Raw genomic sequence first — 24,137 nt, 5'->3', positions numbered from 1 at the left:
CAAAGTCTTTTCTTACTATTTCTAATGCACACAGGTTGGTCCCGTAGCACAGTGCACCATTTGTGGTATAAGACTCAACTTGCCTATACTTATTTAACACTTTCTTCCTTCTTAGAGTGTAAGCCGCTTGAGAACAGAAACCGTACCTTATACTAAGCCTCACTGAGAAGAAAGTACTCGGTAAAGATTATAGCTTTTTACAACGCCAAAGTGTAAAATGTTTTGATTACCTTTTCACAAATATTGAGCAAGTGATTTATTAAAGTCATTCATAAGGGAACCCATCAGGATACAGATGTATGTACAGGTAGGCATCAACCAATAATTATAACAAAATTTTTTTTGTCCACTTTGCTAACATTGCCTGTGTGTTCAAACTATGTCCGGCTCAGAAGCACAATAGCACCTTTTTGGAGGGCATTCAGCATCAATAGCACAAAGCAAATATTTAAAAAACTAAGTCCAGATAAGTCTTCTGGTGGCTTTTATATATATCATCACCAAGAAATCCACCTGATAACATGAATGATTTATCATTCATGTCATGAGCTCCAAGACTGTTTTACAGCTTTAAAAAAATCTACTAAGTATAAATATGATCATATCCTGTTCCACTATCCAGAGCTCTCTTCCACTCTGTAGCTGAGACACATAGAAACGTGTTATGCATCTCGGAAGTTGGATTAACTCATTCTAGACAAATGGGTGACACTGCAATAGGCACCATTAGACATACTCGGTCTTCTCTTCAGAAAACCAAACACATTTAACAAATCAGAGTTTGGATATCCTGGAATGCTCCTGGGTACTCCATTGATTTCAAGTAGGAACGAGGGTCTAGCACAGGGCATGGCACATCGTTGTGAAACAAACATTTATTTAATAAATCAATGAAAATGGCCACAGCAAAAATTCAAAACAAAGGCAATTACAATAAACAAAGTTTATTGATTAGTCCATAAACATGACCTTTAAAAAAAAAAAGTATAAACCATACAACTGACTCTGGTAAATAAAACAAGGTGCTCCCCGGGTGGGAGGTCCACCTAACCAGCACAGCTCTTACAGCGCTGAAGACCATTCTCGTTGCAGGCAGTACACTTCAAAGCTTTGAAAGAGTCTGTAAAGCAGTTTCGAAACACTGACATCTTGCTCCCATGGCAGACAGAGCACGGAAGAAAGCCAAAGCCTCCACAGGAGGGACACTCATGTGGATGCTGCACTCTCTGTAGAGGGACAAGAGAGGACAGAAAATGCGTTGGCATGAACAACTCAATCAGCCTTCCTGTCATTCTGTATTGTGGATGGTCGTAAAATAATATTGGCATAATATGGCCGTGGACTTGAAATCAACGACCATTTATGCACATTAGACCCAGGGGGAAAGTTCGCTGAAGTTTTCCTTATTATCCCATTGACGGCCATCAATCGCACAACCTTGGTTTGTGGAGGCTGGGACATTTTAGGTTAAAGGGTCCATATCCCAGGAAATCTATCATATGAAAACACATATTTACAAACCAAGCAATTCAGGAAATGGTTCTTCGCATTAGGGGAAAGTACGGTAGCTTTCCCTTTAGTATCTCTTAACAGTTTTATATCTTTGTTTATAGAAGAGTATCATTAATGGTGAGTCTGGAAAATCAGAAAACAAAAAGCTGAAGAGTGGAGAAGCCACTACCAACTGAAGATTTGTTGTTGTATTGCACATTTGAATAATGCTTTGTTTTTTTAAAAAGCACTTTCAAATGCCTTATTGCGTAGAATCTTTCCTTACCCCATCCTTTACACATACAGACACCTTCTACTGCAAAACAGATAATTCAGGCATCTTTGCCCTCATTAAGGAAATAGACATTGAAATCTTAAGACATTTATCTAAGTCCATAAAACTTCCCACAATGGCTATCCGCCGTTCTACCTCAAGTAAAGATAGAATACCCTCCTACTAGAATAAAAATAACTATGCGGTATGTTGAGGATAATATTTTGAAAATTATTCACACACATTTCTATTTGCTTCTTTGAGCACATATCCTTTGCTGGAGTCCACTAGTGGTATCCATCAGCTGTGGGGAAATTAGGACAGAGTCATTACAGAATGAATACAAGAAGAAAAGTGAAGTAAGACCAAGCTTCTGACTTGCAAAATAGGAGTCTGCAGCAATGTTTGAAAGCTTGGCTTTGTAAAGAGAATAATTGCTAAAATAAGATTGGGAAATATGAATCTATACACACCCACAGAAATACACTCAGACAAACATATTTTACATACACATATGTATGGCTGTTCTCTAGAGACTCACAACTGCACATACTAAAGCCTCCAAAGCACCCAAATGAAAAGGAACCTGATTAATTAGGTTTAACCCATCATTTCCCCAGGACATACAGCTATGTTAACACTTTTCCCAGGAAACAACTATAATTCTCTCACAATTAGTACCTTAAGGAATGCACTTTGAGGAACAAACATTAAGGGCATGATTGCCTGAAAATCTGTATGTTCCCAGACTCCTTTTCAGATACACATTTTCTCTATATAGCAACGTTCGCTTGCAATTACAGTTTGACTTAGCTATTACAGCAAGATGGCAAAATACATGTAATATCTCATTTTTAGTGCCACTTTGATGGAAAGTAGTGACTGGCAAGCTGAATGAAACAAACAAGGAACTTTATAGAGACTACAGATTCAAAACTGTCCCAAAAAGTTAGATTGAGCATGTACAGCAATCTGGTTACTATGTAGGTGGGTTCTTGTCATTCCTTTGTGCAAGAATTGACCAACACATGGTAGTGTGAATTTATAATTTTACATAACACTAAAAAGTCTTTAGGGGCACCTGGGTGGCTCAGTCGTTAAGCGTCTGCCTTCGGCTCAGGTCATGATCCCGGGGTCCTGGGATCAAGCCCCGCCTGCTTGTGTTTCCTCTCTCGCTGTGTCTCTCTCTGTCAAATAAGTAAAATCTTAAAAAAAAAAAAAGTCTTTAGAAAAGCCCCCTCTTTAGGAAATGAAGAAATTCCTTCATAGGAAAGGGAGCTACTTTTAGTAGCTCTCAAGATAGGAAATTAAGGTAGTTTAAAAGCAAATTATAGGAGAATTAGTAAATAATGGTGTTCTTATCAAATTCTAGAAAAATATGATAAAGATAGGCCCTTGACATTCACTAGAGCTATGCTAGAAGTTTATATTAAAAATATATAATGACTTGTACAGCAAGAGCCCTGACTTGTCAGAACAGATGTTGGGCTGGCCTAGGTCCTGGGGAAAGGAACTGCAGCACCCTTGAGTTCAGGACTTCACCCATTAGTGCCAGATTATAATTAGGTTTGGGTTCCAAGTGGAATAGGGTTATCAAATTTTGCAATTAAAAATATGAGATGCCCAGTTGATTTGAATTTCAGATAGACTACAAATAAATCTCTGTATAGGTTTGTCCCAAATATTGTCAAACTATGGAAACAGCCCAAGTGTCCCTTGATGCTTGAATGGATAACGAAGATGTGGCAGATACACGCAATGGAATATTACTCAGCCATCCAAAAGAATGAAATCTTGCCATTTGCAAGGATGTGGATGGAGCTAGAGAGTATTACGCTAAGTGAAATAAGTCAGAGAAAGACAAAAATCATATGATTTCACTCATATGTGGAATTTAAGAAACAAAACAAATGATCATTGGGGGGAAAAAAGAGAGAGAGAGAGAGAGAGAGAGAGAGAGGCAAACCAAGAAAGAGACTCATAACTATACAGAACAAACATAGTTATCAGAGGGGAGGCAGGGGGTGATGGATTAAATACGTGATGGGGATGAAGGAGTGCACTTGTTGTGATGAGCATCAGGTGTTGCACGTAAGTGTTGAATCACTATATTGTATGCCTGAAACTAATATTACACTGTATGCTAACTAACTGGAATTTAAATAAAAACAAAAAAAAGAGCAAATCCCATGGTCTTTCCTCTTTAACAGTAGTTTTTAACTTTATTTACATCCATGCTCGTCTCCAATAACATATTACATGGGATCCCCAAACCTAAAAGAGTTAATATGATAAGTGCCGTGACTGAAACAGAAGTGGGGGGAGGGTGAGTGGGTCTGAAGCTCCCACTGGTCTATTAGCCTCCAGGAATCTCATTCCTGTTAAGTCATCCAGCACAATCTAGTCCATTTGTTCTTCTAATAAAAATAAATAATTCAGTCATTTCTAGCTGTGTCCTCCAGAGAGTACTTTTGTTATAATGTTATACTTTCATCAGACTGTGGTTCCAACTTAAGAGAGTTTCAACAAAGAGAAAGAACTGGCTTGGATTCGATGTATTAGATACAGCTAAATAGACGGTTCCGCCCTCAGGACAGATGTTGAAACAGCTAGAAAAGTCCCCTAAGCAGGGACAATGTTCTAGGAAGGAGGAAGAAGGAATAACCGAAGTTAACAATAGTTATTATTCATAGCAACAAAACAGACTTTCTCTTTCAATGAAGAGATTTACTGCAGAAACATTGAATGTGAAGCAATTCGTTCTTCCATGCCCGTAGCCCAGCAAAGCAAGAAATTATGCAGACCTGGGTGAGAATAACACACAGAGGACTGAGTCTACAGAATGGCCATTCTTTGGAATGGGCGTTTGGGTAGAAGCATGTCTCTTTGGGGTGGAATTCAAGAAAAAAGGAGGGAGAACTCATCCTCTCCTTTTACGTATTTCTGTTCACATATACTTGGTGAGAGATTTTAAACAAATAGATACTCAGCAGGTGAGACACTTTCATGTATTCATCCATTCCACAAATACTGAGTGTCTACTTGCCAGACACTGTACAAGGCACTGGGGATAAAGCAGTGAGACAGACACTTTCCTGCTCACTTCATAGTAGCTCTCAGCCCTACCCTTAGGTCTTTGCATAAGTCTACTCCATACTGCAATCATCTGAATTGAAGCACAGAACTCCAGAGTCTCTAACAAAGGACCAAGGGGACAAAGATAAAAGGGGAGAACTCATGAATGGCTATCACATAGATTTCCTTTGTAGCACAAACTCAAATTCAGAAATATAAAGAGATTTTCCCCTTATCTAATATAGAAACACCAAAGGGTTTCAGTGTCTTCCTCGAGATTAGGAAATGAATATATTTATTACTTTTAACCTCAGATTGCCCTTTCCTATTCTAGTAGAGCTTGAAAGACTCATGTATTTCAGCAAAGAGGAAGTGATTTATCTGAGTTCCTGTAACCATAAACCTCATCATCTAGATTGTCTATGGAGCAAATTTATCCACATAACAGACTGTCAAAGAGTGCACACTTGGCATATAATCATCTCTGGACAATTTACCTCTGTCTATGTATTTTGTTTTAAACTATAGTCAACAATTTAATTCAGCAAATGCTTGTTAAGTGCCTGCTAAACACCTCTGTCTGATCAAGCTGCTAATAGACACAATCTTTCCTGATAATCGGAGTTTCCAGCACCCTCAATTTGCAGACTTGAGAAAGAAGCCACTGAACAAAATGCAGACACAGAGGAAATTTGTAGCTTACTATCCTAAATGTGTAAGTCTAAATACACGAGTCCGATTCTTGAACCCAGGGTGATGGTTTGCCACAGACCTACTTAAAAAGATGTTCAGATTTCAGAGAGAGGCAGACAGGGTACATGGCCTGATTTCCCAGGTGAGTGGGTTCTGCTCTCCTGCTGTGGTCTATGAATACGCCATGGCCACCCCCAGCGGGAGGGGCAGGGGGGCGATCATCCAGAACTCTGCTTCTCCAGGGAGGGTTAGGACAGTTTCTGACAGCTTCAATGCCCCGTAAAAATACCCATAGCATCCTCCATGTGCAGCTGAAAATCTTACTTCTGTTCTTCATGAACAATAAATAAGTAGTCACCAGCCCTCAGGGGATAATCAGATTTTTACAAGAAAAAAGTACAGGGAATGGACACTATGTTGGCAATCTCATTAGAATGACAAGAATGTTTGTTCATATCTTTAAAAAAAATAGCGAGGCTAAAGCTTACTTGGAGCGTCTCTACCATCTGCAATCTTTAATTCAGTATCTGCCAAAACCAGGTGTTTGTTAATACATCTCAAGGCTCCCGTGGCTTTCTCTGTGTGGACACGAGCAGGATCAGCTATCCATCATAGTTATTGTTTAGGGGGAGCCTTAAACACTTCTTTGCTTCTAATCTCCAGCTTGTTTATTTATATAAAGGAATTCATAAATATATAAATAAATAAATTTTACTCAAATGGTGTTTTCATTTCATCCTTCTCACCCAAGCATTATCCTACATAAAATACTGAAAACTAGAACCTGAATTATGAGGACCAGGACAGTCATTGTCTACCATGTAGGACCAAGTAACAGCAAACCAGAACTTGGCAAGATCTGTCTGGTTTCTCTTGAAAGTTATCACCAATTTACCTATCTTCCAGGATGCCCCACCCCTAGTTTCCAAGATCCTAGTGTCAAAATCTAGCCTGTTCCCTGGATCTAATGCTCTGTCTACTTGAGCCTTGGGTCTTGCCACATATGGTCAGATTTCCCAGACAACTACATGCCACTTAATTTGAGAGTCGTGGCTACATAGATTCATGCTTAAGACCATGGGCTTTGGAGTCAAGGTGATTAGAATCACGACTCAAACACTATGTGTAAGATCTTCAGCAACTGATCTAATCCTCTGTGCCTCCATTTCCTTGTCAGTAAAATGCGGATAATAACAGAACCCAACCTGCAGAATTGTTGTGAGGTTTCAATGACTCAGTACATATAAAACATCCAGAATATTACTTGCTACCTAGTTAAGTCTCCAATGTTTCCAACCTCATGAATATTTAACTCCTACTCTGCTGCCAAAAGTCAACTTGAAGAATGGGATGGGTTTAGACCTGAATCTTGCATCCTTTATCCACTTTTCTTGGCTCTTCCAATTGCCTCTCCTGAAGGTCAGTATCATTACCTAGGTTAGTGAGCCTTAAGCCTCTCTTTCAGCAGAGTTTAGGGCTTTCTTGGACAGCTGCAATTTCTCTACCAGTTTTGTTATATGGGAAAAACAGCCCAACAGAGTTATAGCACCTTTCAGCAACTACAGCAGCAGAAGCCAGTACCATACAATTCTTTTCAACATTACCAATAGTCTTAAATATTTGCACTTTATTTTTGTCATCTGTAGAATGGAGACAGACTTAACGAAGAGAACAAAATCTTCTTTCCAAAATTCTTTGAGCTGAGAGAGAAAGGTTATATTTATATAGCATGATGGTGTTAATCAAGTTGAATTAAGGGATTATAGACTCAAAGAATAAAAGTTCATGAACAGCTAAGCCAATCATCAGTCTTTAAAAAGAACAATGAGAGAGATTTACCCTATATGACTCTAAAAGATGCTGTTAAACCACAGAAATGAAAACAGTATGACATTGGTACAGTAAGAACAGACAATGGAACTGACTAGAGAGCTCAAACCAAGGCCCAAGTATAAATGGGGATTTACTATGATATAAAATTGGCACAACAAAGCAATAAAAAAAATAGTAGATTATTTAATAAGTGATTGGGGTAAATCAGAGGGGGAGACGAACCATGAGAGATGATGGACTCTGAAAAACAAACTGAGGGTTCTAGAGGGGGGTGGGGGGATGGGTTAGCCTGGTGATGGGTATTAAGGAGGGCACGTTCTGCATGGAGCACTGGGTGTTATACGCAAACAATGAATCATGGAACACTAGATCAAAAACTAATGATGTAATGTATGGTGATTAACAAAACAATAAAAAAATTTTTAAAAATTAAAAAAAGAGAAAAAAAGAAAATGAAGGGCAACCCTGTTGGGACCCTTCTCACTCCTGAGAACTTTTTCTGTATCTTCACTTAATAAACTTCTATCGCTTTACTAACAAAAAGAAAAGAAAAGAAAAGAAAGAAAGAAAGAAAGAAAAAAAAGAAAGAAAGAAAGAAAGAAAGAAAGAAAGAAAGAAGAAAAGAAGAGAAAATGAAAGTGCATTCTATATGAATTAAGACCTAGATGTGAAATGTTATAAAGTTAATAGAAAGTAATACAGGATGATAATTACATGAGCTTAAGATGAAAGTTTACTTCATTATGAGGAAGAATGATCAATTTGATTATATCAGAGGATTTCTATTGGATGAAGGACACCATGAAAGAAACTGAAAAAAGGAAAGGAAATATTGACAATGACTAAAACAAACAAAAAATTAATATTTAGAATACAGAAGGGGCTTCTGAAAACCAACCAAGAAAAAAAAAGACAATTCCAAGACTTTTATGATGTAAGGTGTAAGAATACACAATTCACACAAGAAATTTAAAATCTAACAAGCTTAAATGAGATACCTAAACTCAGTGGTAATCAGGAAAATGTAAATTAGAACAAAAGGGCAATATATATTTACACCTATACCCTAGCAAAAATTAGAGAACAGTACATTAGAGAACAATATAAAAGAGTAAAGAATGCAGAAACAAACAAATAAAAGAATGTGGGAACACACTAAACTTCTTTCTCTACAAGAGGGAATATCTGCAAGATGCAACCATTTCAGAGACCCATCTACCTGGAAAATTAAGCGTATGCTTAAGCAATTTCTACTCCCAGAGAAATCCATAAGGGAACACGTTCAGGGCTGTTCCTGGCAGGGTGTTGAAGGACATCGGGGTATCCATTGGTGGAAAAGTAGGCAGGTAAAAAATAGTGGGTGGTCACCATGGAGCTGCACTGTCCAAAACAGGAGCCACTGGCCACATGTGGCTATTTAAATTTAATTTTAAACCAAGTAAAATTAAATAAAATTTAAATTTCAGTTTCTCAGTCACACTAGCCATATTATTCATGATAATAGTGGTTATAAAGTGCTCAGTAGCCATATGTAGCCTGTGGCTCCTACTTTGGATAATACAGATATAAAATATTTCCATCATGGAGTAGTTAGAAGAAATGGATTAAATGTTCATACAGTAACATAGATGGTCTTTAAAAACATAGCATCTAGTGAAAATAATTTGCACCAAATTAGGTAAAGTACATAACAACATTACACAAATTAAAAATGTACACAGAAAATAATAATACACTTTAACCCAGTTAAATCATTTAAATAAAAAGATATGCCAAATTAATGGTTTCAAGAGGTTGGAGTTGAGTATAGAGACAAAAGGAAAAAAATAAATCCATCCATACAGATTTTCAAGCTGAGAGGAGTTTCAGACTATGGAGTACTTGCCCTCATGGTGTTTGTCCTTCGGAAAAGATCACAATATGAATAAGACATGACTCCTAAAACCAAGGCATACATAGTTCATTTGGGACATGAGTCAAATAACCAAGGAAAAACAATACAAAAGTGAAAAAAAAATTTTGATAAGCATCCAACAAAAAGAGAGTTATAGGAATTCCAAGGCGAGAGAGACCAGGAATGATGTGGGGAAGAAGGGATACTCTATGTTGGTCTTGAAGATGGTGGAAGGAAATGAGGAACTGGACCAAGGGCATTCTAGTCAGACAAGACAGCTTGCACAAAGGAATGGTAGGAAGAAGCCAAAAATAGTTCTCTCTTTCAAGTGAAGTACAAAAAATGGTAGAGAATCAGACATGAGGTCAGTAAAGGAAACTAAAGCAAGAAGAGCTGGTAGTGGCATATAGATAGATACTGGGTGACCATATTGCCCAATTCACCTGAGAATGTCCTGGTTCGTGTGTGCAGGCCCAGAACAATTATCAAAAGACCCTTTTCACTCTCAAAGTGTCCCCATTTGAGCAAGAAAACATATGACTTTCCTACTGATAGAGAGAAACAGGCTGATAAAATAGTTTAGCAGAGGGCTTCCTGGTTCCATACTGATGCGATACATTATATATTTGAACCAAGCACTGCTCTGATGCTATAATTATAAGGATTGGAACAAAATTAAAGTGTGCACTTTTGGAGAAACCATTTTTCTGTAATCTTTAGAAATGATAAGCTGGTCCATGGGAAAAATAATTTAAATGAAAAATTGTAAATGTGCTTCAAGACAATTGCCTGATTCTGAAACACCTCATCAACATCTCTATTACGAAGAATTAGGCTCTAATAACACTGACTGGAATTCTCACCTAATAGTACGAGGTTGGGAGAAGCTAACACCACAGTCACTCCAGCTGGAGCAAACCTAATGGCAGATGATATCAAATTAAAACTGCCACACGTATCCTGTTCCATATTTGTTAGAACATGAGGAGAAAAATGCAATTAGGAAAACTCAATTACAATCAGAATGTGTTTAACATTTTGATTACTAAAAATAAGTTGCTAAAAGCACAATTACCTCAATTCTGGTTAAAAGGTCTTGCAGTTCTCCTGATTCATTCATTGACAAAATTTTCTCAGCACCCTATTAACAAGAAAGGGTGGGGGGGAGAAAATCCATTTTGTTAGTATTGGAGGAAACAAAGTTCTAGCCGGGAGAGAGCTTAACCCACAAGATAGGAACACCATTCTTCCCTTAAGATCTAAGTAACCTTACAGCCAGGAGGCCCAAGAGGGGAGGAAATTTCTTTTTCCCTTCACATAGTCTCCCACTTAGTAAGGCTTAGTGGGAGCAGAAGGAAGACTGCCAGCGGGAGGTGAGAGCCGGGAAGCCCACAACTGTCAGATCACATCCAGACATGGAAGGTTCCGGCACCCCCTCCCCACAGAGTTGTTCAGTTCTGCCGCCTGGGAAAGGAGACCATTCAGCCAATTCCCAGCCGGGGCTGTCTCCACCCTATTCCCAGCAGTGCTGACATGACCCTTCTTACAGTCATGCATGTAAAGATAGCAGCAGCTAATAGCAATAATGAAATTAAAAACCACTGACACTAATGAAGCACGCATTATGAACCAGGCACCCAACATCATCTGATTAGAAGTGGTAGACTCTATTAATAGCACAAAGTGAGCCTCAGTGAGATTAAGCAACAATTCCAAGGCCACGCAGAAAGCAAGCGGAATGGGAATTTGAACACAAGCAGGGAACTCACCCCACATGGAAGGAATCCGTGCCATTTGGAACTCCAGAAAGGATTCCGAGCAGAAGAAATCTGAATGCAACCCTGAGCCAATCCCAAACTTGACCATGAAACCGAGAACAGGGGCAATGTTCGCACTTTCCAACAAACTCACAGTGTTTCTTCCAACTACCGCATTCTCCTTTCCTGACCAGCCTCTTACATTCTCCTACTCGATTTCCCAAAGTAGAGGCATACAGAAGGAAGGAAATTATTTCTGATCAAAGGCAGAGACCATGAGTGCCTTATTCACCACATCTCCCTGCAGCAGAATAACAGCTGCTGGCACAGAAGAGGTGTTGAATCAACTTTTGATTAATCAACAAGATGGGGAGAAATAGCATCACACAGTAAATGAATGCTTCTTGGATTCCTCTGCATGCTGGGCAGGGTGGAAAACTCAAAGACTCACTCAAAAAAATTTAAAAGGTCTTTGTACTTAAGAAGCTTACAATAGATTTTTATGCAAACACCCAACAAAGTAAGCCACAATGCAGAATGGAAAAGGAAAGTGTCAAGTGGGTGGTGCAGAGAAGGACAGCGAGGAAATCCTAACATGGGTGGGAGGGATCTGCTTATTAAGGGCAGAGAAGGCTTTCTGAGGTTAGTGGCGTTTGATCTGGACTCTGAAGCTTAAGGGAGGTTTCTAAGACAGGGTAGGCAATTTTCACCAAACTGGTGTAGAGGAGCCTTTAGTTCTGGATTTTATTTCAGTTTACCTTATAAAACTCATGTCATCGGAATCACCATCAGAAATGTCGGCTTGATATATTAAAAAGTACTGTGAATGAAGATGCAGGGTTACAGAGGATATATGTAGCTCTACAGGGCAGGTTATATTCTTTTACTTGGGGGTGGCTTGGCCAGGAGTACAAAGAGACACACCTACGGTGGCAACCAAGGTAACGAAAGCAGCAAAGAAAACATGACATTCTAAATCGTAACCATAACTGGTAATATTCTACTTTCGTTGCATTCCATTTCTTTTAAGAGTCAGCTATGTGCTAAAATGGGAAAAGCTCCTGGGGAATCTGGTCCATGAGCGAAAGCAGCGAGGAGAATATATGACTCATTTTTCTTCAATGAAAGCACATGCGCCACAATGACCCCAAACAAAACGAATGTCCCAGAGAAGCTATCACGCATCTGCTTCCCAGCACTTTTCTTATCTTAGCCGTCAAGGAGCCTTAGTCAGTTGTTTAAAATACAATGCATAGGCCAGGAAAGGACTTCTCATTAACCCATCAATACATGCAATTTGCCCTGCCTCAGCCAAGTAATTCCAGCACCATCAATAGTGCAAGAGCAGGTTCTGCGTTTCAATAGAAACACAGGCTTCGCTCACATTAAGCAATATATCTAAATGCATGATAGTCACCTGCTCTTCAAGACACACCTGGGGTCTGGTGCATAGGTGGTGTACCAAGTGCTGAAGGTGGGAAAAGTTCTGCTCTGTACCGGAGACCTGGGAGCTGAGTACTCGGTTCTCTCTCAACGGCTGCTACCCAGTATAGCCTCCACCCACAAGTCCACCTGGGCGGCCCTCAGATCATTTCCTCAGAATAAGCCCTCTGCTCTTTTGCCAACTACTGAGCAGAAACAGTGGTCATAGTCCCCTGCCTCCCCACTGGGTCCCGCGTCCCCAACCTCCACCTGACCCTGTCCTTGCCGAACCTAAGTGCAAGCATGTAAGTCTACCATTCAGTTCCACGCAAGTAGAAATTAATTAATCTTTCTCTTCCTTGGCATAGTTTTCCAAGACTTCCAGGATACCTATGGAAATATTTCTCATGTATTTTTCAAGTGATTCAGAATATTTTTCTGAAAATTAATACAATCCTGAAATTAATGATAATAGGAATGTGCAGCGTGCTTTATAGACACTGGCTCTTTTAATCATCAATGCAAAGTAAGCGTTATTATCTCATTTTTTTTAAATAAAGAAAATAAAGTTTGAAGAAAATAAGGAACACGCCCAGCACCTTTTAGTTCATCAACACAAAGCCTGGCCAGATCTTGAATTCAGGTCACGCTGCCTCTAAAACCTGCACTCTTTCCATGATGCCATGCATGCTGTCTGCCCATTGAAATAATTTATTAGTGAAAAAAATGCTACAGATAAATCCTAGTCTGTGGAACATGACCCGTGTATGATTAGGATTCCTTGTTGACAAGGTGCCCAAGAAAGTCAAGTGAGTGCAAGCTTTCACTTCAAGGACCCTAAACAATTCATTTGAATGTGCCAGAGAAGCTAAGGAACATCCCAGTTTCTTTCTTAGGTCAGTGTTATGCCTTATTTGGTTATTTCAAATACACTGCATATTCCAGGAAAAGACTTACTTCATTATCAACTTCAATACATGAAATTAGCTCTATTCTCAAATTCTTCCCACCTCAAAATTCTGAGCAGTGAGCTGTGACACGTGAACAAACCACTTTATTTTACGTGTAACAAGCTTCTCAGATGAAGATAAGACACTCTACATAATCGTTCCTCATATAAATCACCAAAAAGAGACTCACACCTTCAAGGAACAAGAACAAGTTGAGAAAAGTTATCAGCCCCTTGCTGATTAGGACTGCCAGCCACTTACCCATCATTTTTCATCCATGAATGTGCAAAAGCGGGCCACCATACTCATTCATACTTATGTTCATTCACCTATTTCCACATTCAACGCAGTTTGGAGCCTCCACGATGGGTTAGGCACTGTGCTAAGTGTTAGAGATATAAACAATAAACAAAGAAACAAAAAGTCTCCCCTGTACTGAGGGAGGTAAAATCTTTTGGAGGAGACAGATATTAAACAAAAGATCACACAAATAAATGTAAATTTATTACCGTCATAAATGCCACAAAAGAGATGTTGGTACAAGATATTGTAAAAGTATATATAGTAAGGTGTAATTAACCTAATCAACAAGATCAGGGAAAACTCTGTTGAGTAACGATTAAGCTGTTATCTTTATGAAAACGAGTAGGTAACTGAGCACACAGAATGAAAGGAAGGAAATTAATTGGGAAAATAAGGCTACCAAATATCATATGTACACGACTTTTTATGGTCACCATTTCCTTTGATCCAAAATAAGAAAAATTATGTTCAATGAAATTTCCTATCAGATTCTGCATAGTATTTTGGATTGGTGCCCTGGAAGAAACATAGGGAAGATACCAGGCCACAGTGTAAGCAATATATTTTACCAATAATTATGCTGAGGAGAACATAAAGTTGGTATAAGCCAGCTTAGATTCATCATACTCTTCCAGATCTCTGTGAAGAGTTGTAGGTCAAGGGTTTCCAAACATCATCATCGAAAACCAAAATAAACAAATACAAACATGTAAGTACTTTTTTCTGAAGAATTACTTAAAGTCACACATAATAGATTTTAGCTGTCTCCAGGCTGATGGATCTCCATGCTGATATCCAGGCTCTGCGAGTCCGCATTGAACAGCCACGTTTGGAAACCATTGACCTGAAATTTCTGAGAGGTCCAGAAGAACTAAAAAAAATGTTCTCATTAACCAAAACCAAACACAACTCTTAATGTATATATACACATAAGCATATTGTGTGTTATATATCTGTATTGCATATTATTTTGTTTTAATTTTTATTTACATTTATTCACATACCACTTCATCTTACTAGGAAAGTTGCCCACAATACAAGATCCATACAATGATATAATAAAATAAAATTTGAATAAAAATTCAGGACATAAGAAATGTCCTAAATACGTTTCAAAATGATAGCTACGACTGAGCCTTAAATTTAATTCTAAGCCAGCTCCTCAGTTGAAACAAAGTTTTTCTTAACATGGTCGTCAAACAACGCAATGCCCTACTATAATACTTTAGACGATCTGGCTACTATAATAAATAATACCCCTGCTTTTTCATGAACCATAAAAATATAGTCGCCAAATAAATACCAGCACAGAAGTAGCTCTTGACTCAAATGGTACAAGTTTCCGTCCTTCCCGCTGGCTTCAAGCAGGCTCCTTTTGCCTCCCACTTAACCACCTCCCTGCCATATATTTCTCTCTATTTTATCAGTAAACTGCGTGCTGGAGTATCCCTTCTAGTGACTGGGATGAAACCCCAACTCCTCAGCATGGCCGACAAAAACCTCCACGATCTGGTGGCACCAGTCCTTCCAGCCCTGGCCTTTAATACCATGTACTCCCGATACTCTGAATCTCTCTCCTTCTCCTGGGCGTACCAGGTCCTTCCATGAGATAATGTGCCATTGCCCATGATCTGTACCTTTGCCCAGTTTCTTCTATCCTTCCCACCCTCTCTTGGAAAACTTCTCGACGTCCTTCCAAACCCAAACAAAGTGTTACCTTATTGATGAAGCTTCTTTGATTTTCCCAGACAAAAATCAGTATTCCTTCCTCTGGGCTCTCGATCACATTATGCCCCACTGCACAGTGAGCCCATCAGTGATTACAGGGGCTATTACTTCTTCACGGACCCAGCGCTTTGTGTGGTGCCACCAGAGACACTCAATAAGTATTTGCCATATTAATGTCTTCAGCCATTTTGTAGTAAATACAGCATTAAATTCCAAATGGCTGTTTCTTATCATGAAGGCTGATTTAACAGGACAGATAAGCAAAGGCATAAATCAAAATGCACCTTGGTGGAGGTAAATCTGCAAGCTGATTCGATTTGATGATAGAATGCCAGACACCTAGAAGAGTGAGAGGAATGAACACGGCGTAAATGCTTTCTCCTAACCACCGCTTCTTTCAGCCGGACACTTGATGGGAAGTGAAGAGCAAACCAACTGCAGGCCACGCTCTGACGAAGACGAGGAAGCTAGGACTCTCTAGTGTCAGTTGCTAAAGGATTTTTCCGCTGTGTCATCAGGAGAGCAGATGGCAGGGTTGGCATTCAAGGAGCTCAACCAGTACCTAGCATGGTGACTGCCAAAGGATGCGCTCAATAAATGTTTGTTTCTGGGGCTGCCATGCTCACCAGAACGGGAGGTTACCTCAACCCTGGAGACAGGCCACCTGAGCCCTGCTGACAAAGGCAGAATTTACTTTAGGAATCAGCTCTGGATCTTGTCCAGTACATGAACAAACTCCATTGAGACCGTGGAGTCCTACACCAAACACTTAGGCCTGGAAAATGTTCAAAGCAGGTGTAGTGATATCCCTCCAGTGTCTTATAAAACACAGTAAAACCTCCCTAAAGAATCTCATTCTAAAGAGCGCGGTTTTCCTGAGTCCCTGGCAGGAAGAATAAAATGCCAAATTGACTATAAACTAGTTGACTTGTTTTGTGTAATTATATAATACTGACATCGGGGTTTTAAAAAAATGCCTGCCAAAGACAGTATTTAGGTTTTGGGTAATTAATGCCCAGCCACTTATTTTCAGTGTAGCTATAAAAAAAAAACAATTTCTCAGGGAGGCCAATCTTGATCTTTTTATAATAAAGCCATATCATCCAAGTAGATGATCATGGGGATATATCATTCTCTTTTCTATGCAGAAGGCCATCTCTCTTGTTCCTTTATTTGTTCTTATTCCTTTAAAATTAACATAAAATCATATAAAAGTGACATCAAGTCACTAGGTTAAAAAAAATATATAGTATTAGGGGCTGAGCTAGAAGCCAGAAGACTGTTTTATTTAATAGACTTAAGACTATTATCTTCTGTGTCACAAAATTCTCTGCATAAACTGATTTTTAGAATGCAGTGATTAAGTTCACCAAAGTTTTTTTTTTAATTCAGATATAACTGATATATAACATTTTACTAGTTTAAGGTATACAACATAATGATTCTATATTTGTATATGTTGCAACATGAACACCACAGTAAGTCTGGTTAATGTCCGTCACAGCACATAGTTATGCATTTTTTTCGAGCGATGAGAACTTTTAAGATCTACTCTTAGAAGCTTTCACATACACAATGCAGTATTGTAGGCTACAGTCACCGTGCTGCACATGACATCCCCAGTGTTTATTTATTTTATAACTGGAAGTTTGTACCTGTTGGCCCCTTTCCCCTCTTTTGCCTCCCTGTCCCACACCCACCTTTGGCAACCACCAATCTGTTCTTCGTACCTACGAATTCGTTGGGTTTTCTTTTTCCTTTAGATTCCACAAATAAGTAAGGTCATACAGTATTTGCCTTTGTCTGTCTGACTTACTTCACTTACTAGCATGATGCCCTCAACTCCATCCATGTTGTCAAAAATGACAGGATTTCATTCTTTCTTTTGGCTGAATTATATATATATAATATATACGCATATCACAATTTTCTTTATGCATCCATCCACTGATGAACACTGAGGTTGTTTCCATGTCGTGGCCATTGAAAACATGGCTGCAGGGAACATGGGGGTACATATACCTTTTTGAGTTAGTGCTTTTGTTTTCTTTAGATAAATACCCAGAAGTGAAATTGCTGGATCATATGGTAGTTCTAGTTGTAATTTTGTGAGAAACCTCCATTGTATCTTCCACCGTAGCTACGACAATTGACTTTCCCTCCAACAGTGCACAAGGGTTCCCTTGTATCTACATCCTCCCTAACGCTTGTTATTTCTCGTCTTTTTGATTATAGCCATTCTAACAGACGTGAGGTGATATCTCACTGTGGTTTATATTTGCATTTTCCTGATAATTAGTAATGGTGAGCATCTTTTCATGGGCCTGTTAAACATCTATATGTCTTCTTTGGAAAAAAGATCATCTGCCCATTTTTTAATTGGATTGCTTATCTCTTTGCTCTCTAGTTGTACGTGTTCTTTATATTTTGGGGTATTGATCCTTTATCAGATATATGATTTGCAAATATTTTCTCTCATTTGGTAGGTTGCCTTTTCACTTGGTAATGGTTTCCTTTGCTGTGCAGAAGCTTTTTGGTTTGATGTAATCCCACTTGTACATTTTTACAACCAAAGGTTTTCTGAATAAGACTCCGGATTCAATCCTGGTGCCCCCACTTACAAATTAATTTAACTTAGACAAAAAAGGTAAACTCTTTAAGATTCAGTTTCATTTGCAAATTGGCTATAGTTATGTTTATAGTGTTGTTGTAAAGATTACATGAGATAATATAAAAGTCTAGAACACTGTATGATACATAATAGGAATTCAATGAATGGTAGTTGTTTATTATTATTATTATTATTGAACTCTTTGAGAAAATTTGTAATTTAGGATTAATTCTGAGTGCAGAAAATTTGATCTGCAAACATTTCCTATCTACATTCAATAAATAATAAAAGAAAAGTGGAGATCAACAGGAGTATGATATTGTTTTTGGGTGATGCCACCATAAAGTAAAGCGAACACAATAAAAAAAAAAAAAGGAGGTGGAGTGTCGGACAAACTGGGATGAAAGTGGCTTATTAAAAAAAGGTGCATGTGATGTGATGAGCACGGGGTGTTATACATAACTGATGAATTGTTGAACATTACATCTGAAACTAATGATGTACTATATGTTGGCTAATTGAATTTCAATTTAAGAAAAGAAAAGAAAATGGGATAAGAAGTTTGAAGACTCTCTAGCTAAGTTATAGAATTGTTAATGTATTCTTCATTATGAGAGATTTAACTAGCTCTCAGCTAGGGCTCTCTGGAAAGTCAGAAACTAAGGACAGTTAGTGAAAAATATTACTGAATAAAACCAAGTTATTTTTCTTGGATAACATGAATATTTAATCACTCAGCAGGAAAAATATATGAGGAAGATTCACATGGTGAGGGGAATTGAGAGATATAATTAGTTGATCAAAATGTCAATTATAATTCCATTAATAGGAGGGAGCTCCTACCTAAATAGGCCTAAATCCCAGATGGGATCCCAGGATGTTTAGACATAGACAGGTGACGGAAGAATCGTCACGGAAGCTTACGCATTCAATAAAAATCACTCTATCTTTCTTATTATGAGCTTCGTGAAATTATCACCCCTACCTAGCTGCTACCCAGAAAGATTTTTCTGCAGTGTTCTGAAGTTCAGGGTAATGAGATGACACAGATGTCCCATTCTTATAAGGTACTATAATGCTAAAGAGTCATGAGTTGTCGCATAATCGTTCTCTTTAAACTCATGAGAATAACCCAGTGCATCTTTAAACTTGCATGCCCAGAGTTTAAGTGAGGAGCATCTAATGAAAGGATAATCTACAGAAGTGTGGACGACACTAAGCAAACACTTCACTTGGTGAGACACCGGGGGTGGGCAACAACGAAGGCCAAGCCTAGCAATCTTGAGGAAGGTGTTGTATGACAGCGCCTAACAAAAGAGGTAGCCATGGGAAGGGGGCTGAGGGGAACTCAGCAACTGCCCCAGTTGCACCTCAGCTTGAAGGGAGCAGAGAACATAAATAGCCTCTCTATCCAGCCTCACTCAGATTTCCCCCTTAGCCCCCCTCTGAAGTCAGAAGGCAAAAGATTCTGCGTCTGTCAAGTTTACCTTTCTTTGGCTCAGAACAGGCCAGTGAAGGGGAAAGAATGGATCTGGAAGGGCAAACAGAAAGTAACCAGCCCACCAGCCATGAGTCACATGATTCCTTTCACCCTAATGGAGTCAATCGCTGTTTGAGTCCATTTATTATGCGTCTCCAGAACAAGAGGATAAGAATATGAGACTCTTTCTGTAAGCTTAGGGTGAAAGGAAGTGAATCGAGTGGGAAACAAGGTATGTTGGAAATGCTGAACGGCTGGAGTTAAAACTGTGGGTTTGGCCACATATTAAATCCTGTCTCTGCTACTTAACTGGGTGTGCAGCTTGGGCAAGTACTTAAGCCCTCAAAACCTCAGTTTTCTCCGCTCTAAAATGAAGAGAAAAATATGACTATCAGGTAGAGTTGTAAGAAATAAATGAGATAAGGCATGTGACGTGCTTAACATAGTACCAGGCAGGCACACATAGAGCCTTAGTAATGAGAATCATATTTGTTTCTCTTTGTTGTTTTCAGCAGACTAGTAGAAGTAGTGGATTTTCCACTGAGCCTAATGCCAAAGATCTATTTTGAAAGCCTCACTGTCAACTGTTTCCTTTCTTAAATCAACTGAGTGACCTCCTTATTGTGGGACTATCCTCCTTCTATTATTGGTGAGGAGAGAATATTAATTACCTCCACTCCACTGTCACTATCCATTCTCCTTTTTAGTCGGAGAATCCTTTGAAATTTATTTATGCACAGCTTATAGCAAGAGACTGTTTTCCCCAGCCTCCTGTGTAGTTAGGTGTAGCCATGGGACTGAGACCTTTCCAGGGAGATGTGAGCAGGAGTGATGCGTACAGCTTCCAGGCCAGACTCTTAAGGGCAAACAGATCATCCGATACTTATTCTTTTTACCTTTTAACAAGCCTGAAAAAATGTAATGGACATGAGCCATTTCTAAACAGGAAGTGAGGACTCACCCTGAAGGGAGGTGCAGTAAGATAAAAATCTCTCACGGAGCAGAGACAATCTATAACTTTGGACCACTACCAGCTCAGACTTACTTGAGAGGCAAATAAATATCTACCTTGTTTGAACCAATAACCTATGAGTTGTATAAATGGCGGATAAACACATAGATACATAGATATGGATATACATACATATGGATGGATGGCTGGGCAGACGGATGGACAGATAGACAGATTTACGTAGGGATATGGAGACAGAGAGAGAGAGAGATAGATATAGGATGAAGATGATGTTACAGAAGTGAGCTGGAGGCCAGCATAAACTCCTGGGTACTGTCCAAAATTTAAGAATTTTTTCAGCTATAAGATTTAGGAAAAGAAGTAAAACAGGATAGCAATAATAGCCTTGTCCAGAGAGATATCTTATATATATTTTTAGACTCTTTACCCTTTCTTTTAGGAACTCTCCCTGCCAGAAATTTCTTCTCTTTGGAGAAGAACACCGAGGAACTAATTGTAGAGGCAGGTCAGGAAGGATGAATAAAACTCAGGTCTCTAAACCTGGACTAAGAACAAAGCCCAGTACTCCTTTGTCATTTCCCTTTGTCTTGGCCTTTGTGGCCTCCAAAGAAAGCAAGCTTGGGATTTTTCTCGAAGTTATAAGGCTCCCGTGATTCATCTCTTGAGAAACTCGGTTATTGCAGGGGTAGGACAATGCCAGGAGGACAGTTCTTACGGGGTGGGGGGGGAGGGGTTTGAGCAATGGCCCTAAGTGAAGCCTCTAGTAGTCTACTGAGCACCTCCCATTAACCATGTGCTCTACAAGCATTACCCAATTTAATCTTTACTGTATCCCTGCAAAACATTCTTTAAAATCCTAAGTTTTAAAATAGGGAAACTGAGACTCAAAGAGATTAGGAAAGTATTAAGTGTCACAGGAGTACTTGTTCAAGATTGTCACACAGCTAACAGTTGTCAGGGTCAAGGTTCACATCTAGATCTACCTGTCTCCGAAGTCTATGTTCTTCTTCACTGAACTTCACCTTTTCCCATATATATATACATACATACCTCTAAGGGATACTATGAGAATAAAGCATGATACTAACATGTTAAGCCACAGTTTAATATAGAACATAGCAAGTGCTCAATAAATAATGCCCATTGCTACTACTATTCCTATAACCTTTATTATTATCCTCACACACCATAATATTAATAAATTACAAATTTTGCCTAATGTTCAGTGATGGTAGACGATAAAGAACATAGCTTTTAGATCTTGTCATTTCTTAGGTCCCCTAGACCATTCCAGCATTTCATTTATGCCATCAGGGAAGGCAAATTTCTGCTATAAGTTTCTGACCTGTGTATCTCCTCTTTGCCTTCCCGAAGTACAGAAGTAAATGGGGGGATATAGAGGCCATCTGTCAAAGGAAAGGTTTGTTTTGGAGCATCCAGAGGGTAAATATGTAGTGTTCTTATTTAGAAGATGGGCTAAGGCAAAAGTCATCCCTGAAATGACCATTTACCTTACCAACCAATTTAATAAGGCAAAGCATGGTCATAGACACAAAATAATATACTAATACTAAAAAGATGAAATAATCTACGAGAAATGAAAGCATACCTGAAGCAGTAAAAAGTAAAATAAAAAAGTAGATTCCAAGAATAAAAAGAAATAATATAATCAATGAAAGCTAGATAAAATGAAGCAAATAAAAACTAGGAAAAAGATATTAGTGAAATAAAATATTATAACCAGAGCCACTGCAGACTAAGAAAATTAAGATGAAGAGAGCCCCAGAAACATTTCAAAAATAAAACAAAATGGGAAAAAAACATTTGAAAGTAGAAAATTAACCAGTTACGGTATTATGAGGTATGAGAATAAAAGCCAGAGAGTTTTATTAGCATGCATAAATGAGGCAGCCTCCAAGGCCCAGAGCATCAACCCTCACATGGAAACTACCCAGGCTTTCAAAGCCAAAGCACCAAGTTACTAAACTATAAAAGGCGCCACCAAGCAGCCAGTTCCTCCAATCAGCATCCTAGCCAACAATCTTGACTCCACTTTTCCTCACCTCATGTCCACCCCAATCAGGAAATCCTGTTGATGCACCTGCAATGTTCAGTTGGAATCCACCCATTTTTCATCACCTCTACGGCTGACATCCCACTCCAACGGCTGGCCCTTTCCCTGCTTTTATTCTTGCATGGATCCACTTCTCTGTTCCATGGAGGCCAGAATAATATTCTATAAAGTCAGAAGGGTCACTTCACTTGCCATTCTCCTGATTAAAAGCATTGAACACCTCTGCCTTCCATTTATATCAGAAGCCAGATCTCATACCGTGACCTCTGGGATCCTGTGTAGATGGCCCCAATTCTCTGGCCCACCTCAGTTTCACCTCGGTCTCAAGCTCACAACCTTCCCACTGGGCTTTCTTCCTATGTTCTTTTAGCTCCTAGAACAGGCCAACTTTTTCTTGTCTTAGAGTATTGGCCTATGCTTCAGGGCACACAATCTCTAACATCAGAATGCACAACTCCCAGGATCTCTTTATGATGGCCTCATTGTAATGCTCCAAGTCTTAGCCTCAAGTCCCAGATCCTTAGGAGACAGACCTTCTCCAATCACCCAAATTAATTAAACTCTTTTTCTAATTATTACCAATCCCAGATCCTATTAACTTCCTAGAAGTTTACAAACCGTAATTCAGTACATACTTATTTACCTACTCATCTCCCCCAGCAGAATGTAAGCTCCATGGGAGCAGAGACAATAGCTATTTAATTCAACACTATGTATAGCTGGCACCTGGTGTGGGACTGGACTCCCATTAGTTTCTCATAATTATTTGCTGAATGAAACACCATACTGTGGGTGGGCTTCCTTTCCAAAGCTTTGGACTCCCTGGTGGGTAAGAATCCTCAAGATTCAGAACCAAAGGACAGAAAGCAGGATGCTTGGTCTCCATGCCCTTCACCCACATCTGGCCTCCCACATGCCCATGAGTACTGTCCACCTTAGATATTAGTGTTAGGATAACTGGGCACAACAAGATTGAATTCTGTGGCCCATCTCCTTGATTGGTATAGTTTGCAATCTGGTCACAGTCTCCCTTCCTACAGTGGCTCTTTGTTCTTGAACAAAATAAGGTTGAATGACACGGCATTGCCATCATTGCCAAAAATGATCAAACATCAGCGATTTCTTATTGTTCAACTTAGTCCATACACACCAGTCCACAAAAGAGGGAGCATAGAATTAATGCTAAAGAACATGCTACAAATAATAAAATGTATCCAACCAGTCTCTCAAAGGCTGCTGCGACATATGGGCATATTTTTTATGTGTATATATGTATTTCTTTATTTTAGCCAACATATAGTACATCATTAGTTTCAGACGTAGAATTCAGTAATTCATCAGTTGCATATATATGGGCATATTTTTAAATAAAAGATGCCGGCAAACACTCAGAAACTAAATTCTGGTTCAATACCGGTTTTGTCTATATCAGACCATAAGTATCAGTACCTTTTTCCATGAGACCAAAATAAACTCTCATCTCTTTACCCCTGACATTTCTGATCAGGATAAAAAAGCAGGAAAAAAATCATAGCACTGGTTCACCCAGCCCAGCATTCAGGAACAAATCAGCTAAAAT

The 24,137-nt window shown here is 39.0% G+C and overlaps 1 protein-coding gene across 1 annotated transcript in view; it reads right to left on the bottom strand.

The window, feature by feature from the left end:
* Window positions 1-962: 962 nt before the first annotated feature.
* The window catches only part of GRXCR1 (glutaredoxin and cysteine rich domain containing 1), a 306,510-nt gene continuing 283,335 nt past the window's right edge, over window positions 963-24,137 (bottom strand). Inside the window, exons 3-4 of the mRNA XM_027597683.1 lie at window positions 10,336-10,401; window positions 963-1,226 (exon numbers count right to left, since the gene is read on the bottom strand). Of these exons, the coding sequence (XP_027453484.1) occupies window positions 1,047-1,226; window positions 10,336-10,401 (246 nt within the window). The 3' untranslated portion in view covers window positions 963-1,046. The remainder of the gene's footprint in view (window positions 1,227-10,335; window positions 10,402-24,137) is intronic.

The sequence above is a fragment of the Zalophus californianus genome, chromosome 2, assembly GCF_009762305.2.
Source record: "Zalophus californianus isolate mZalCal1 chromosome 2, mZalCal1.pri.v2, whole genome shotgun sequence".
Lineage (NCBI taxonomy): Eukaryota > Metazoa > Chordata > Mammalia > Carnivora > Otariidae > Zalophus > Zalophus californianus.
Note: the sequence above shows the minus strand (reverse complement) of the source record. Positions and strands in the feature narration are given on the sequence as shown.